Below are 16,565 nucleotides of genomic sequence, written 5' to 3' on the forward strand. Positions count from 1 at the left end.
ACGCTGAATTGGAATGAAATAAGTATATACATTAATCTAAACCTCACACCTTCATATAATGAGTTCCGATTCTCTGGTTGACGTTTTCGACACAAGCTTATAATATAAAATTTAGCCACTTTGGTCGAGTTAATATCACATTTATACTTATGTATATCTCACTTCAAGATATTTTTTGCTGACGCAAACTAAAATATAGCAATAAAACTGAGACTAAGTTTATGGCCTTTAATATAAGTCAAGAAGATACCAAATTTGATTTTAATTTAATCACGATTTTATTTAATAATGGATGGATTTTTTCTCAACTTTGCCACACCTGAAGGAATTTCCTGGCCTTTGATTCTTGCGAATTACAAGAGTATAAAATTCTTGGTTACGCCCTAGTACCCATTATCGGGTATATATTGACCTTAGCTCCAACATACTTTATGTAAAAAATTCAAACTTTCGTTTGGTTTTATATAAACGTAAAATATTAGATATACAACAGTTTAATGCCAGAAATGTGTAAAATCGATCCACGAATTTCCACAGCATACATGTACTACTTATGGTATAATCTTATGGTATAATTTATTTCGTTAATTTTTATAATTTAATGATGATTTATGAATGAAATTGGTCTAGACCTTTGTTTAAGCCTTATAACCATAATATACTGATTTCCGATGCTTTCGTACAACAGCAACCTCATATACCCCACATATTAAATCTAACCCCTTTGGTTCAGTTTATATCACATATACCATGTTTGAGTTAAATAGTTTCTTTGTGTTAAAGTTAACATTTCGGGGAAAAAATAGTATCTATCTAAAATAGTAAATCTATGATTAATAACATAAGTTAATAAGATACCAAATAATAATCGAATAATAAATGTTGAATTCTTTGGCAACATTTTTATACTTTCGCAACATGTTGCAACAGAGTATAGTTTTGTTCACCAAACGGCTGTTTGCATCACCTAAAACTAATCGAGAGAGATATAGATTTCTATATACAAATATTTCTTCTAATATTTGGTGATAATCAGTGGTTAGGTATATTTTCTCAGCCATCATGTTGAACCTATAACAAAATATACCAGACAACAATGTAAAAAAGTTTCTTAGAGTGCTGGACTTTGTATAGAGCAAATATATCTTTCTAGAAAAAATCGCGTGAGATAAATATTAGTAGTGTAGTATCAAAAAGGCTAAAGATCCTTTTTATGTGGTAATAGATAAACTGCGACCCCATCGGTTAAAATTCTATTATCTATTATTTCAGTTTTGCGACACATTTAAATATGAAGGTCATGAGGTGAACTGTAAGCTCAAGAAAATTACATTTAAGTACTTTTTGGGATTTACCCAGCTTATGAAAGGTTCAGATATTACTTTTACTTTATACATAGATCCCTGTTTTAAAAAGCGTTAGACAAAAGCAATTTACAGAGGGCTTTTCCGAGCACTTAATTTCAATACAATGGAATAAACTACTAATTTCTAAAATATAAATATTACTAAATAATCTGTATTATTATGTTAGGGAATATCTATGTAATATATAGGTATACAAAAGTACGTAAGCTGTGTGTACAAAAATATACCATAATAAAACTATTACACTCTGTAGAAACATGTTGCAAGAGTATATTAAATATCAGTACACTTTGTTTGTAGTTTCAGTTACACTAGATTTCTTGACCAGCAAAGTGCTGTATTCAAACTAATTTCAGTGTATTAGTTATATAGTGTTTAAGCTATTGTTATATACAGTGGCAAAAATAGCAAAAGCAAAATCGTATTATATACAATGGCGAGCAAACAAATATACATATGTGCACCAGTATACCATAGTACCTATGTACCGAACAGGAAAGGAGTCATAGCAAGGATTCAATTACAGTGAAAGAGAGCAGCACCTAGGATCCAACTTTTCAGATCCAAACGGACGGAATTATATAAGTATTATATATAAGTATTTTATATATTAAGCCATTTATTATTAATTAATTATGCCTAGATTAAGTAGAAAATCTATATTACTAAGTCGTCTTCAGAATAGAAGACGTATGAAAGTTCTTCGTGCAAACTCTTTATATAGAGATAGTGAGCAGTCACAAGATACTGTAGGTCACGCTAATAGTAGATTAGATTCCGATGTTCGTCTGTTCGAACAAATTATCAATACAAATCAACATAGAACCAGGCGGGAAAATCTCGAGGTACAGTCTTTTGAACAAAATTTAAATACTGTTCAACATAGGGCAAGACGTCCTCAAATCCGCTCTAAAGAGCAAATAAGAAAGACTCGAGGTCGTAGGTCTCGTTGAGAAAATCCCGAGGTACGTTATGCTGAGCAAAGTAGGAACACTAGGGATCATAGAGAAATTTCGCGCAAGAAATCCTGAGTATAGGAATTTAGAGCGCATTCGTGATCAAATGCAAAGAGAACATGCAAGACGAAATCCTGGAATAAGAAGAGAGGAGCCTGATAGAGAAACACAACGTAGAGATCTTAGTAGGAGGGGTATGAGGAAAGAAATTTTGAATCAGAGACGTCTTAGACAAAGTCAAGTTCGCCTTTGTAGAGATAACCTGGTCAATAGGCAAATTGAAAACGAAAGACAGTCCCAACGAATCCGATTAACGAGAGAAATTAATGTTATAGAAAATGATTATAGTGGCAATTTAACAGATTTCAAAAACATTTATAAATAGGGGGCCCTACTGAAATATGTATTTGCTGCGGCGGATTATGGTTTTCACACCAAGTTCGCAAATTAAATTTCAAAACTATTGCGCAAGGTCACCCGAATGCTGCATCCGCCTTCTATTTAATGCAAAAATTTCCTTCGGAAGATGGAAATTACAATTTTTGTGCATAGATTGCCTTTTATGACAATCCGTCCGTTAGGATATCAAGGTCAGAGCTGGTTCAAAAGTGCTGTTGGTAATATACCAATTTCTGTTAACAATATTGTGATATCTCTACCAAGGTCCTTTGATGAGGTTCATATGATACAAATTCACTTATGAAGGCGTTTGGAGTACAATCATGATTACATGATCGATACCATACGCCCCGCAAAGATTATGGAAGCTTTGCAATTCCTAGTAAATACCCCTCTGTATCGTGAGTACAATATATATATTAATGAGAACATGATCGATACCATACGCCCCGCAAAGATTATGGAAGCTTTGCAATTCCTAGTAAATACCCCTCTGTATCGTGAGTACAATATATATATTAATGAGAACTGAATTTCAGAATTTAATGACCAAGAAGAAGTTCCGTTTGTTGCATCTGCAGTGGGTTCTCGATTTGTTCAATCTTTTTATGCGAAACAAACTTATCATGATATTCCGTTAGAAAACTTAGACTATAACCGTTTAGTTATAGCGCCAGGTGAAGGACAAATACATAATTCAAGATAATAATTCAGAAGAGTTGTCATTTGGAACAATATACGTTGGGCAAAAACATACATGCTCTGAAACATATAGCAAAATAATACGTTCTGAAATTCGCCGTTTTGACAGAAGAGCGTGTACCATTAAAAAATTGTTCTATGATTACAAAAAATTAGAACTGCTACAAATTAGGAATATAACATCCATTTATCTTAGAAAGGTTTCAGGTCGCAACCGAGTTACGGCCGAAAATTTTGTTCAAAACTTGATTCAACGCGATGGTGGTTACAAGGGTTTGAAGACTGGGACGGTCAAGCAACTCTTTTGGACAATATTCCTGTAGAAAACTTGGACTATAACCGTTTAGTCATAGCGCCAGGTGAAGGACAAAGACCAAATGACATAATTCAAGACAATAATTCAGAAGAGTTGTCATTTGGAACAATATACGTTGGGCAGAAACGTACATGGTCTGAAAAATATAGCAAGATAATACGTTCTGAAATTCGCCGTTTTTACAGAAGAGCGTGTACCATTCCAAAGTTGTTCTATGATTACAGAAAATTAGAACTGCTACAAATTAAGAGCATTACATCCATTTGCCTTAGAAAGTTTTCAGGTCGCAACCGAGTTACGGCCCAAAATCTATTAAACGAAAATTTGATTCAACACGATGATGGTTACAAGGTTTTAAAAGGCGTTAGATCCTTACCTGCGCACTGGGAAGCTGAGAAGAAAAAGGCCTCCGCTATGATTCGCCAATTTGGGCTTCCAACCTTCTCTATCACTCTAACGGCTGCATAATCTCAGTGGGTTGAGCTCTTGGTCATCCTCTTTAAAACTGTTGATTCTAAAGATATTTCGGAAGAGGAAGCCAACAGTTTAACAACCCAAAATAGATATCACTTAATTCGGTCAGATGCGGTTACTTGTGCTAGATATTGTGACTACCGCTATCGACAAATTCTTAAGCTTTTTAAATAATAATGCTGTCATTTTTTGGAGATCATTTTGTCACAAATTTCTACTGGAGAGTGTAGTTTCAACAGAGAGGTTCCCCTCATGTATATGGCATGTACTGGCTTATAAATGCTCCCAGAATCAACCTTCAGTATTCTTAGACATTCCCTGATGTCATTAGTTATATTAACAATTATATTTCTACAGATGGTTCGGTTAGCCACTTAGGAAATTATTGGGGTTATCAAAAGCATAACCACAGTCGGTCTTGTACTGAGGAAATAAAAGGTCAACAGTTTTGTCGGTTTGGTATATCATATCCACCAATGCCTTCAACACAAATACTGTTACCTCTTACAGAAACAAGTCAAAATTCAGAAAGACACAAGGAAAACTTTTTCAAAATTCAAAACGTTTTAACTTCAAATATGACTACATAAGGTATTTGTAATTTAACCGATTTTGAACATTTCCTGTCTTTTAGTAGAATTAATATGTCTTTTGATGACTATTTGTTAGCCCTTAGATCAAATTTATCAAAACCCAAAGGTTTTTCAACAAGAAAATTACAGGATCGTTTTATAAACACTTATAGTCCTCTGATTTTGAAACTCCATAGAGCAAATATGGATATCCAATATATACCGGATGCATATGATTGCTGTTCATATACCTATAATTAATTATATTAACAAGTCTAACAGAGGAATTTCTAGGCTCCTAAATGAAGCTATATCAGAGGTAAATGCTGGAAATTATACTGTTAAGCTAAAACTTAAACATATAGGTCACAAATTTTTATCAGGCACATATATATCTGCAGAAGAAGCAGTATATTGCTGCATTGGGCTCCATCTTTCGGAAGCACGTAATGCAGAAATATTTATAAATACCTCTCGACCTGAGGAACGTGTTCGAATGGTGAAACCTAGAGCAGAACTTCAGAACCTTCCTTCAGGTTCGACTGAAATATTCGTAGCCGGTACTTTAGACCGTTATGTTTAAAGATCCGATCAGTTAGAAACTCTTTGCTTAGAGAGGGAGAAGAGAGGGAAAACGATAATTTACCAGAAAGCGGGGTTGTCATGCCTCTTAAAGACGGTAGCGGTTTTGTAAAGAAACGTACCAAACCTTGCATTATTCGGTATAGAAGGTTTAACCCAAATTTGGCCAGAGTTGAGTATTTCCGCGAAATGGTAATGGTTTACTACCCATGGCGGAATGAACAGCAATATCTCATTGTAAACGATAATGAGCAGACTTGAATAACACATCGTATTCTAATTAAGGAATATCAAAGAAAATATGATGTTTTGAGCAAAGAGAACTTGAAAATGGTTTAGAAAGTCTTTATAATGAAATAGACTTAGAGGAAGGTGCTCAAATTGAACTACCTATAGTGGAAAAGGAGTTCAGAGTTTTGGCACTTCCAGAAATAAACGCAGATATAAATTTGCTGGACTTGCATGGTGAAGATTCAACAGATACTGGCACTGAATCTTATTAAATCGTATTAGACTTATTAAACTACCCCCTTTAATTCCAGTTGAGGAATTTAGTTCAAAGTCTAAATACTAGGCAAAGAACCTATTTAACACATTTGACGCACCAGCTAAAAACAAATCACCCATTTTATGAGTTCATTGGCGGCGGTGCAGGTGTAGAAAAGAGTCGTTTGATATCTGCAATATATCAAGCACTTAACCAACGTTACAATTCAACGCCTGGTTCCTTAAAAGTTCTTCTTTGCGCACCTACGGGTAAAGCAGCATTCGGAATTGGTGGAATGACCCTTTAATCAATATTACCCTTACCTGTTAATCAATTGAATAACGAAAATTCGAGGAGTTAATTTCGAGGAAGTTCCCGATGATGCCATACATTTATTTTGGTCCAATGAAGAGACAAATAATTTTAATGCCCTTTAGCTCAGTCGAATCCCAACTGAAGCTTTTCTTTCAACTGTTACTTACAATTATGGGATGGCGCTCGTTATACGTTAGGCTTGAATTGGCGAGCCGACCATTCACACGAAGAATACCTTTCGTTTCGAGGAATGGGTTTAGAACTAAGAGTGGACTTCTCTTATCAATAGGTTTTGATTCTCTCAATAGTGATATATCGCGGCTGAAGTAGCGCGCTTGAGTATATACGACAAGAGCGACCTTTGCCTGTTGTAAGGTTAGCTGCTTCACTGTATCGCATTGGGAGTTTGCTGATCCATTGACTTTAGTTTTGAAATGCTCTATAAATTTGAACATGTAAGCAACTACTCTGAGGGCTCGGGGGAATAATTAAAATCGTTCGAGGATGTCGGTATCATCCACTGTTGCGTGAAAAGAGTAGATTTTTCGACTTTCTAGTGTAATTTTATTGCGCATGGGCGATTGTGGCCAAAATTCAGAGGGTGGTGGTGGCAAGATGCAGGGCTTTGCATCCTCTTGTACCTAGATCAGCAGGATTGTCAGCACTGGCTACATGTCGCCAAGTGGCTGATCCTACTAGGTCAAGGATTTGAGACGTTCGATTGGAAATATACGTCTTCCATTCATGTGGTGGTTTTTCTAACCATGCTAATACAATTTAGAATCGGACCACAGATATAATTTGTATCTTGCCATGTTTAAATGCATTTGCATCATGGATACTAATTTGGAAAGTAGGAGCGCGCCACAGAGTTCAAGTCCTGGTAGACTTATTGTTTTTAGAGGAGCTACTTTTGCTTTTGCCACTAGTAAGTGGCTTGTGGTCCCACCATCACTTTGTGTGCGAACATATATAGTGGCGCAATATGCTTTTTCAGAGGCCTCACAGAAGCCGTGTAGTTCGACTTTGTGTTCCGGGGCATAATTTACCAATCGAGGGATTTGTATCTGTGAGATATCATTAAGATCGCTCGCAAACGGGGATCACTTTTCTAAACGAAGTGGTTTTACTTGTTTATCCCCGTCGGTTCCATCTAACCACAATTCTTGTAGTAGGATTTTGGCTTGTATCATAATTGGCAAAAGCCATCCTGCGGGGTCGAAAAGTTTTGCCACAGATGATAAAATTTGGCGTTTTGTTATGGCGGATAAGGCTGATATTGACTCTGTAGTATATGAGAACTGGTCAGATATCGTATTCCAAGAGTTTTTGTTGTACTTTCCTTTTCGAATATAACTAATTTTCTTATATTCGAAAAGGAAAGTACAACAAAAACTCTTGGAATACGATATCTGACCAGTTTTCAAACCAGTTCAACAAATTTTCTTTTGGTATAATTTTACTATCCTTGGGTGATTATTATTAATATAAAATAAAGATTCGTATGCTTGCGGAAGACTGTGACTTCCAGACTGGATATCGTTTACATACGTTTAAGTTTTTAACACTTCGGTTGCCAGAGGAAATTTTGACGTTGTGTTTACTGCTAATTCGTGGAGTGTTCGAATAGCTAAATATGGAGCACAGTTGACGCCAAAGGTAACTGTTTATACTTTCGCAACATGTTGCTACAGAGTATAATAGTTTTGTTCACCTAACGGTTGTTTGTATCACCTAAAACTAATTGAGTTAGATAAAGGGTTATGTATATATAAATGATCAGGATGAAGAGACGAGTTGAAATCCGGGTGACTGTCTGTTCGTCTGTGCAAGTTGAAACTTGAGTAAAAATTGAGATATCTTTATGAAACTTGATGCACATGTTTCTTGATACCGTAAGACGGCTGGTATTGCAGATGGGCGTAATCGGACCACTGCCACGCCCACAAAACGCCATTAGTCAAAAACAAATAAATTGCTATAACTAAGCTCCACAAAAAGAGACAAGGCTGGTATTTTTCACACAAGATCGTATTAGGAAGGGGCATCTGCAGTTACATTTTGTTTTAAAAAGTAGGAGTTGTTTCGCCCCTAATAGGTTTAATGTGCATATCTCCTAAACTGCTAAAGCTATAATAAAAAAATTCACTGAGAACAAATTTTTTTAGCATCTCTATCTAAATATGTGAAAATGGGTGAAATCGGTTACAACCCCGCCCACTCCACATATAACGGTACTGTTAAAAACTACTAAAAGCGCGATAAATCAAGCACAAAACACTTTAAATTTTAACACAGAGATCGTATGTGCTGACTTTATAGGAGACGGGTTCGAAATTAGACAATGGGCGTGGCACCGCCCACATTTAGGTGAAAACCCATATCTTAAGATCTGCTTAACCGATTTTAACCAAATTCGGTACATAACATTCTTCTCATATTTCTATACTATAGTGTAAAAATGAGCGAAATAAGATTACAACCACGCCTATTTCCCATATAACACTATTTTAAATTCTATCTGATTTTTTCACTTTCCACTATGCAAATCAAACAACAATGATTGTATTGGGCTAAAACTTTGCACTAATAATGCCTTTAAGGATGCCAGCTTGTGACCAGAATAGTCTAAATAGAACCAAAACTATTCTAGTCCCTAGGTACTGAATTTGTTGATCCCAGTGCCTATATTTGCCTTTTTACCGAAAATATCGGTCAATGTGTAAGACATTTAATTGAAATTCATATAATAAAATAAATAAATAAAACTCTCGACAATAGTATGTTTGTGTCAAAATATGGGTTCAATCGAATCAATATAAAGATTTTTGAACTTCCGGGTGACTTTATATCGCATATATCGGCCAATATGTGAGTTATCTCAATGAAAATGAGAGAGGCTGTTTTAATGAAATCGAGTGAAAATTTTACCTGGCCCCCATGTAAGTAATATTAGGATTTTCGAACATTCGTCTGACTTTACTTTATATGATTGGTGATGGTATGTGAGGTACCTTAATGAAACTGTGGGAGCATTTTATTAGTCTGTGGCATGTTAGTAATATGTAGTATTGGCAAAAATTGATAAAATCGGGCTAATGCTACCCTCTACTTCCATATACTACTTATAATACTTCTCGTATGTCGGTCAGTGAGTACTAAACATTTTTTTATATATAAAATTGCTTCAAAATATGTTCTCGAGTATAGCTGAGCAATGTCAAAATTAATATCTTTCTCTATCTCCAATATATATATATATGATTTCCGTCTTTCCTCTTGACTTTAAACCGTTCCGGTTGATCAAAATGTGATATTTTAATGTAATTGTTGACTTCACTTATTCTTTCACCTTGGGTGCGGTGTTATACTCACTTTTTGTCACAATTGTACTACTTTTAGTAAAAAACTCTTTATTTAATTTTTTTTTTTAAACTTTAGTATTGTAAAAATATATATTTTTTTTTTGACACTTTATAATATTAAAAAGTTCACGTTCTTAGCTTTAAGGTTTTAAATAATCAATCATACACTTTCAGTTTTTTAAATTCACTTGTACTTCACTTCGATGAAAATCACTCGGCCGGGAACGTTTTGATGTATAACCTTATAGGTCACGGATGAAAGCGAAAAAGAGAGCCATTCTGGTCTGACTGGTCCCTTTTGATCATTCGGGTGGTGGAAAAGACGGTGGTTGCAGTGTGGGTGTATAGTGTAGATGTAGAGTGTGGTTGGTTAATTGTATATGGTTGTGTTGGTGAGTGATATGGTGTGTTGTAGGTGGTGTATGATGTTGCGTTGGTTATGTTGTATTGTATGATGTTGTACGGTGGGTTGTGAGCTTAGTTGTCGCGAGATTAGAAGTCGCATGAACATCCCGGCCCCCCTAGGCGAATTAATTGCCTAGAAGTCTCTGCAACTGTTGCAGAGTGCTCACTACGGCGTTCAATCCGGTTGCCCTTTGCCGCTGGTTGCGATGACCATAGGGTGGTGGAGGTGGCCGCGAGCGTGCCCCTCTGGATGGCTTCGGGCGATGTATTCTTTGGCGCTGGACGGGATTCCCTTGTTGTCTGTGCCGGTGATTGGTCTGCGTGGTGGACGGAGTTGCTCGTCGAGGGAATCGATGGAACAGAGTATGATGCGGTCGTTGGCAATATTGGCACGATCCGTCGGTTATACACTCAAAGGTGGAGTGACTATCTGCCAAGCAAGTCATACAGTGTCCGTGGGCTCTGGCGATCTGTTGGCGTTGAGCGGGCTTCATGCTTTTGAAGATGGTGCACCTCTTCAGGACGTGAGGTCGATGGCATAGACTGCATCGTGGAGGCAGATGCTCATCAAACTGCTCCTCGTTTGCATCCCTTAATGCTGCTGCAGATGATTGGCTGTGTGGTACCGTGGCGCTTTGCATCCTTGGTGCTGCGATGTGTGGACCAGATGCTCTAGGCGCAGCAATTACGGACCTCACAGTCTTGGGAGCGCTGTGTATATCTTCTACGTCCATTTCCATTGGAATAGGAATATATAATATTAAAATATGGTTTGGCTCATAATTTTGAATTATGATATTTGTTACTTGGTTTGAAAAATATATATATATATATATATGTATATGTGACTATATATGTTGTGGTTAATTTTTAATCGCGTTTGTTAGTGTTAGATTTGCATGTACGAATTATAAAACGGTAGTATTTCGAGTTAAACGAATTAATTGTCGGTTTTGATTTTATTTATGCGCTTGTCTTGGCGGGGTTTGTGTAATCGGTTCTTCGGTGTTCGGAAGAAAACACAATTTTACTAATGGTCGAGTTAGTATACCAGTTTGGGTTCGTACGTCTACTATTCTTATGTGACCATCTCGTCCCCGATGGACCTTTTCAATGCGGCCTAGTCGCCATTCTGTTGGAGGAAGGCATTCATCATGTATGATGACGCATTCGCCCGTATTTGGTTCCTTCTGGATCGTTTTCCACCGATGTCTCTTATGGAGATCTTTAAGGTAATCTTCCTTCCATCTATGGCTGAATTCATGATGAAGTACCTTAATTTTTTCCCATCGGTCTATGAGTCTCCTTCTGCCTCAGGTATGGCGAGAAGTGGAGCTCCTCTGAGGAAATGTCCAGGTGTAAGAGCTGTGAAATCGGAGGGATCTTGCGAGAGTGGTGAGATGGGTCTTGAATTTAGTACGGCTTCTATACGTGCGAGTAGTGTGGTAAATTCCTCATAATTAAATTTATGATTACCTGCCGTTTTCTTTAAATGGGACTTAAAGCTTTTTACAGCTGATTCCCAGAGTCCGCCCATGTGGGGAGAACAAGGGGGTATAAACTGCCAATCGATTCCTTGTGGTGCATATTTTTTAACAATTTCTGGGGAGACTTCTTTAGTAAATTTTACAAACTCTTTCTCTGTGGCTCTTTGAGCTCCGATAAAGTTTTTCCCATTGTCGCTGATCATTTTTGATGGAAATCCGCGTCGTCCGACAAAGCGTGCAAATGCTGCGAGAAAAGCCGCAGTAGACAGATCCGAACATAGCTCGAGGTGTACTGCCTTTGTCGTGAAACATACAAAGACAGCCACATACCCTTTCCTGAATGAGGAAGACCTTAACATAGAGGCCTTTATCTGGAAAGGTCCAGCAAAATCGACCCCAGTAATGGTAAAGGGAAGAGCAAAATTGCAGCGTTCAGGTGGCAAAGCTGCCATGATCTGCGTGCGTATTTTGTGCTTGTACAATGTGCATTGTTTACACATAAAAATCGTTCTTTTAATCTGTGGCTTTAGGCGCGGTATATAAAATTCTAGTCGGACCATTTGTTGCATCAAGCGATGCTCACCATGTAACGTAAGTTGGTGAAGATATAATTAAGGCTGGAATTCACTAGTCTTCCATGTGCCCGGATTAATCCTTTTGTGTCCAAAAAAGGATTTAAAACGAGAAGTGAGCTTCCCTTATCGAGGGGTCGTCTTTCGACTAACTTTGATTTCTCCCGAATGAAATAGCGAGTTTGTGTATAGGTAATTAGGATGACCTTTGCATGTTGCATGTCGGAATGCGTTAGTTGTACGGAAGGATCATTGGTTATTCCTTTAACCTTTTGTTTGAGTCTTTGGATAAATTTAAACATGTAAGCGACTACTCTTAGTGCTTTTGGGAATGATGAAAATCGATGTAATATATCATCTTCATCAGGAGTGATATGAAAGTTTTCAATTCTCCGAGTTTCAGGAGCTATTATATTGCGAGCGGGAGACTTTGGCCAGACTTCTTGTGATTCTGTTAACCACGTAGGACCGTTCCACCAGAGTGTAGTGCTGGTGAGATGAAGTGGTTTGCAGCCTCTTGTCCCAAGATCCGCTGGATTATCTGCACTTGCAACATGTTGCCATTGTGCTGGGCCAACTAAGTCTAATATTTGAGATATACGGTTAGATACATAAGTCTTCCAGGTATATGGTGGTTTTTCTAGCCATGCTAAAACTATTTCTGAATCTGACCAAAGGTACATTTTGTGATTGGTTAGTTTCAGATGAGTTTGGACAATTGAGACTAGTTTTGCTAACAGAAGTGCACCATTCAGTTCGAGCCGTGGCAGGCTTAGTGTCTTCAGGGGAGCAACTTTGGCTTTGGCTACCAAAAGACGTGAAGATATTTTGTTATCATATTCAGTGCGTACGTAAACTGTTGCACAATAGGCCTTTTCAGAGGCATCACAGAAGCCATGTAATTCTACATCATAGTCAGGTGCGAAATTAACCCATCGAGGAATTCGAATTTCCGAGATGGTATGTAGATTGTTTGCAAATTGAACCCACTTTGTTAAACGTATGGGTTTTACTTGCTCATCCCATTCAGTGCCGTCTTGCCACAGTTCTTGAATGAGGATTTTTGCTTGAATCATTATTGGCGAAAGCCATCCTGCGGGGTCGAAAAGTTTTGCCACCGAGGAAAGTATTTGACGTTTAGTTATGGCGGATATTGCAGATATTGACTCAATTGTATATGAGAATTGATCTGTTATCGCATTCCATTGAATCCCGAGAGTTTTTGTAGTACTGGCCTTTTCAAATTTAAGGAAGTTAGTATCTAATAAGTCTTCCCCTTTTATGTTTTTTATTATCTCAGGATGATTTGATGTAATTTTCTTTAGGGGGAACCCGGCTGAATTTAGTGCTTTGATCACTTGAGATAGTGATTCGCAAGCTAATGAGAGGCTGTGGCTACCTGATAGAATATCATCAACGTATGTTTGTTTTTGTAGCACAGAAGTTGCTAAAGGCAAATTTGTTTGACAGGTTTTTGCCACTTCATGTAATGTCCTAATCGCTAAATAGGGTGCACAATTGATGCCAAAGGTAACTGTTTTAAGTTTGTAGTCGCTGATTGGACTATTACTTGATTTTCGGAAGACTATCCGCTGGAAATCTTGGTCATCTTTATGTACTAAAATTTGTCTATACATTTTCTCTACATCTCCATTGAAAACATATTTAAACATGCGCCAATTTAGTATTAGCAGCATGAGATCAGGTTGTAATGTTGGCCCTGTGTATAGTACATCATTGAGTGATTTGCCTGAGCTCGTACACTTTGAGGCATTAAAAACAACTCGTACTTTTTGTTGTGATTTTATCTGGTCTTATTACCCCGTGATGTGGAAGATAAAAAGATAAATATCTACCTTTAGATATTTTTTCATATGGTACAGCTTCTTCCATATGATTGAGGTCAAGATATTCATCCATCACGTCATCATATGCTGATTTAAGCTCGCTTTTCTTTATCAAGTTTTTTTCCAAGCTTAGGAATTGCTGGACTGCTGATATTCTCGAGTGGCCTAGAGCTATCTTTTCTGGAAAGGTGGGCTTGAATGGGAGTCGCACAACATAACGACCATGTTCGTTTCTTGTTGTTGTGGACTGGTAATGGGCTTCGCATGCCAGGTCTTCTTCTGAAGGTTTTGTGATTTGGGGTAGTTCTTCTACTTCCCAGAATTTTTTGAGTTGATTATTTAAATATTCGTTTGAAATATTTTCAACTTGAGTTGTGAAGGAGTTAATTTTTTCTGTGACTTGGCCACTTAATATCCATCCAAAGATTGTGTTTTGGGCTAATAATTTATTAGAGATTTTCTCTATACCTTCAAGAATTATTTGAGGTATTAAGTCGCTGCCCAATAATATGTCGATTTGTGATGGAGTATGGCAGTTGGGATCTGCTAATTTGAGATATGAGCATTTTTCCCACTGTTTTTTATTTACTTCATAGCTTGGAAGCAAATTAGTGAGCTGCGGTAGAACAATGGCTTGTGCATCTATTCGTATATCCGCGTTTGGAGAGACTATGGTGATTGGGCAAACTTTATTTGAATTTTGTATAATTCTTCCGCCCATTCCCGAAATTTGGAAACTAGAATTTTTGACTGGCAATTTTAGCCGATTCTGAGCTTTTGATGATATAAAGGATCTTTGAGAGCCTTGATCTATTAATGCTCTTAATTTGAATAAATCTCCTTTATGTTCTATAGCAATGACCGCTGTGGGTAAAAGAATTTTGCTTTCATTCTCTGAATGAAGCGCTTGAACTTTTGCTGCTTTTGAGCAACATGGGTGTTCCTCTTTATTTTCGGGATTCGGGATTTCGGGATTACCTGATTTGGTTGTCGCGACTAGGCCCGTGGTTTTATGTATATGATTTTGCTTCATATTTGTAAAATTGGTTATGTGAAGCAATGAGTGATGTCGTCGTTGACAGTACACACAACTGAATTTGCTTTCACAGTCTTTTGTCCCGTGAGAGTTGGACAGACAGTTGATGCAAAGTTTATGTTGTCGGACAAGATTGTTTCTATCTGAAACGGACATTTTTTTAAATTTCTCGCAAGATCTTATATTATGTCCTCCTTTACAGATTTCACATAATGATTGCCAATGGTTTGTTTGATTTGACACGAATGTTTGGCTTCTATTAACGTGTCTATTATATTGTGTGTTATTACTGACTTGGGGTTTAAAAAAGTTTTTATTTGAGTCATTTTGATGACCTTTTGGCTTAACTACCTTTTTATCTACTAGCTCAGCTATTTCGTACTGAGTTGTTGAAAATTCTTTCATTTGATGCCATTTTGGCGATTTCTTTCTTGCCACTAGTGATTGCTCCCATCGTAGCAAAGCAGCATCAGGTAGTGTCGCTGCGCAAATATTTACTAGGATAGGGTCCCACGATTCTGTGGATACATTTTGTGTTTCTAACACAGATAAGCAATTAGTCACTGTCGAGTATAGTTTTTGAAATTCTTGGCTGGTTTCTTGTTGAATTTTTGGTAAATTCATTAAAATAGTTATTTGGTTATCTACCAATACTCTTTCGTTTTCGTATCTTTCGACCAGTGCATCCCAAGCCAGATTAAAATTTTCGTCATTCAAAGCGAAACGCTTGACAATACTGCCTGCTTCCCCTTTTGTTTTGTACCTGAGATGGTACAGCTTTTGTGCTCGTGAAAGTTTAGGATGGTTGACATACACGGCAGTGAACATGTCCCGGAAGGACGGCCATTGATCATAACCTCCATGAAAAACTTCAGTATCACAAGCTGGTACTTTTAAAAATATACCTGTATCTAGGTTTTCTTTTGAATTTGTAACTACTCTCGGAGGAGGAGTAGTGGCTCTACATGGCCTTAATAAATTTATTTGGTCTAATATCATTGCCTTCGTAGTTTCGTACTGATCGAGGCAGTTTTCATATTTGGCTGACGCCGAAGCTTTAATGTTTTCTGGAAGTTCAGCGTCGTCAGTATCTAATATTGTATCGTACGCTGTCAGAACGCGTGCCCATATATTATCTATGCTTTGAATTTTTAAATTTAGGACTGATTCTGTATTGTCGTTAATAGGCGAAGCCGAAAACCGTGTGCAGTATCTAATAAAACTGTCACTTTCAGTTATGAACCTTGACAGTGAATTGTCTTTGGTTCTTTTTTGTTTTGCACCCTGCTTTGAGCGTGTAGCTTCTGCGGGTGTGCTTTGTGATTTATCATCATCAGCCATTTTTGGAATTTCTAATGATAGAGGTGTTCGTGGTTTAACCTCTTTTGATTTATCAGATTGCATTTATAACTCTTTGAATTAAATTGAAAGCTATTAGATAGCTATTAAAATAGTTTTGTATTAAATATTTGCTATAATACGGTTGTAGTAAAAAAAATTTTAGTTTGCTGCCCAAAGCTGTAGTTAAAACAAATTTTTTTTTTGAAAATGATTGTAAAATTAGTCTTTTTTAATTTTTTTTTTTTATCGGACAAGTCAATTTATTTTATTAAAATTTATGTCCGTATTATTATTATTTTAAAAATTGCCGAAATTGCTTACTGGGTATTCGTTTCACTCGCG

The 16,565-nt window shown here is 37.0% G+C and overlaps 1 protein-coding gene across 1 annotated transcript; it reads right to left on the reverse strand.

The window, feature by feature from the left end:
- Nucleotides 1–9,645: 9,645 nt before the first annotated feature.
- Nucleotides 9,646–16,223, reverse strand: LOC138856940 (uncharacterized). The gene is made up of 2 exons (XM_070107956.1): nucleotides 16,166–16,223; nucleotides 9,646–10,745 (listed from the first exon to the last, which is right to left on the reverse strand). Exons 1-2 carry the CDS (start codon nucleotides 16,221–16,223, stop codon nucleotides 10,066–10,068), a joined length of 738 nt encoding a protein of 245 aa, XP_069964057.1. The 3' UTR covers nucleotides 9,646–10,065.
- Between the last annotated feature and the right edge of the window lie 342 nt (nucleotides 16,224–16,565).

This window comes from Bactrocera oleae, chromosome 4 (assembly GCF_042242935.1).
Source record: "Bactrocera oleae isolate idBacOlea1 chromosome 4, idBacOlea1, whole genome shotgun sequence".
NCBI lineage: Eukaryota > Metazoa > Arthropoda > Insecta > Diptera > Tephritidae > Bactrocera > Bactrocera oleae.

What these genes read in the sequence shown, in the direction of transcription:
- LOC138856940 (XM_070107956.1), bottom strand. Translation starts at nt 16,223, where the DNA reads ATGGCTGATGATGATAAATCACAAAGCACACCCGCAGAAGCTACACGC. An exon ending in AGCTACACGCTCAAAGCAGG is followed by an intron (nt 10,746 to 16,165) that starts GTGCAAAACAAA and finishes TTTCAAACCAAG; the next exon opens with TAACAAATATCATAATTCAA.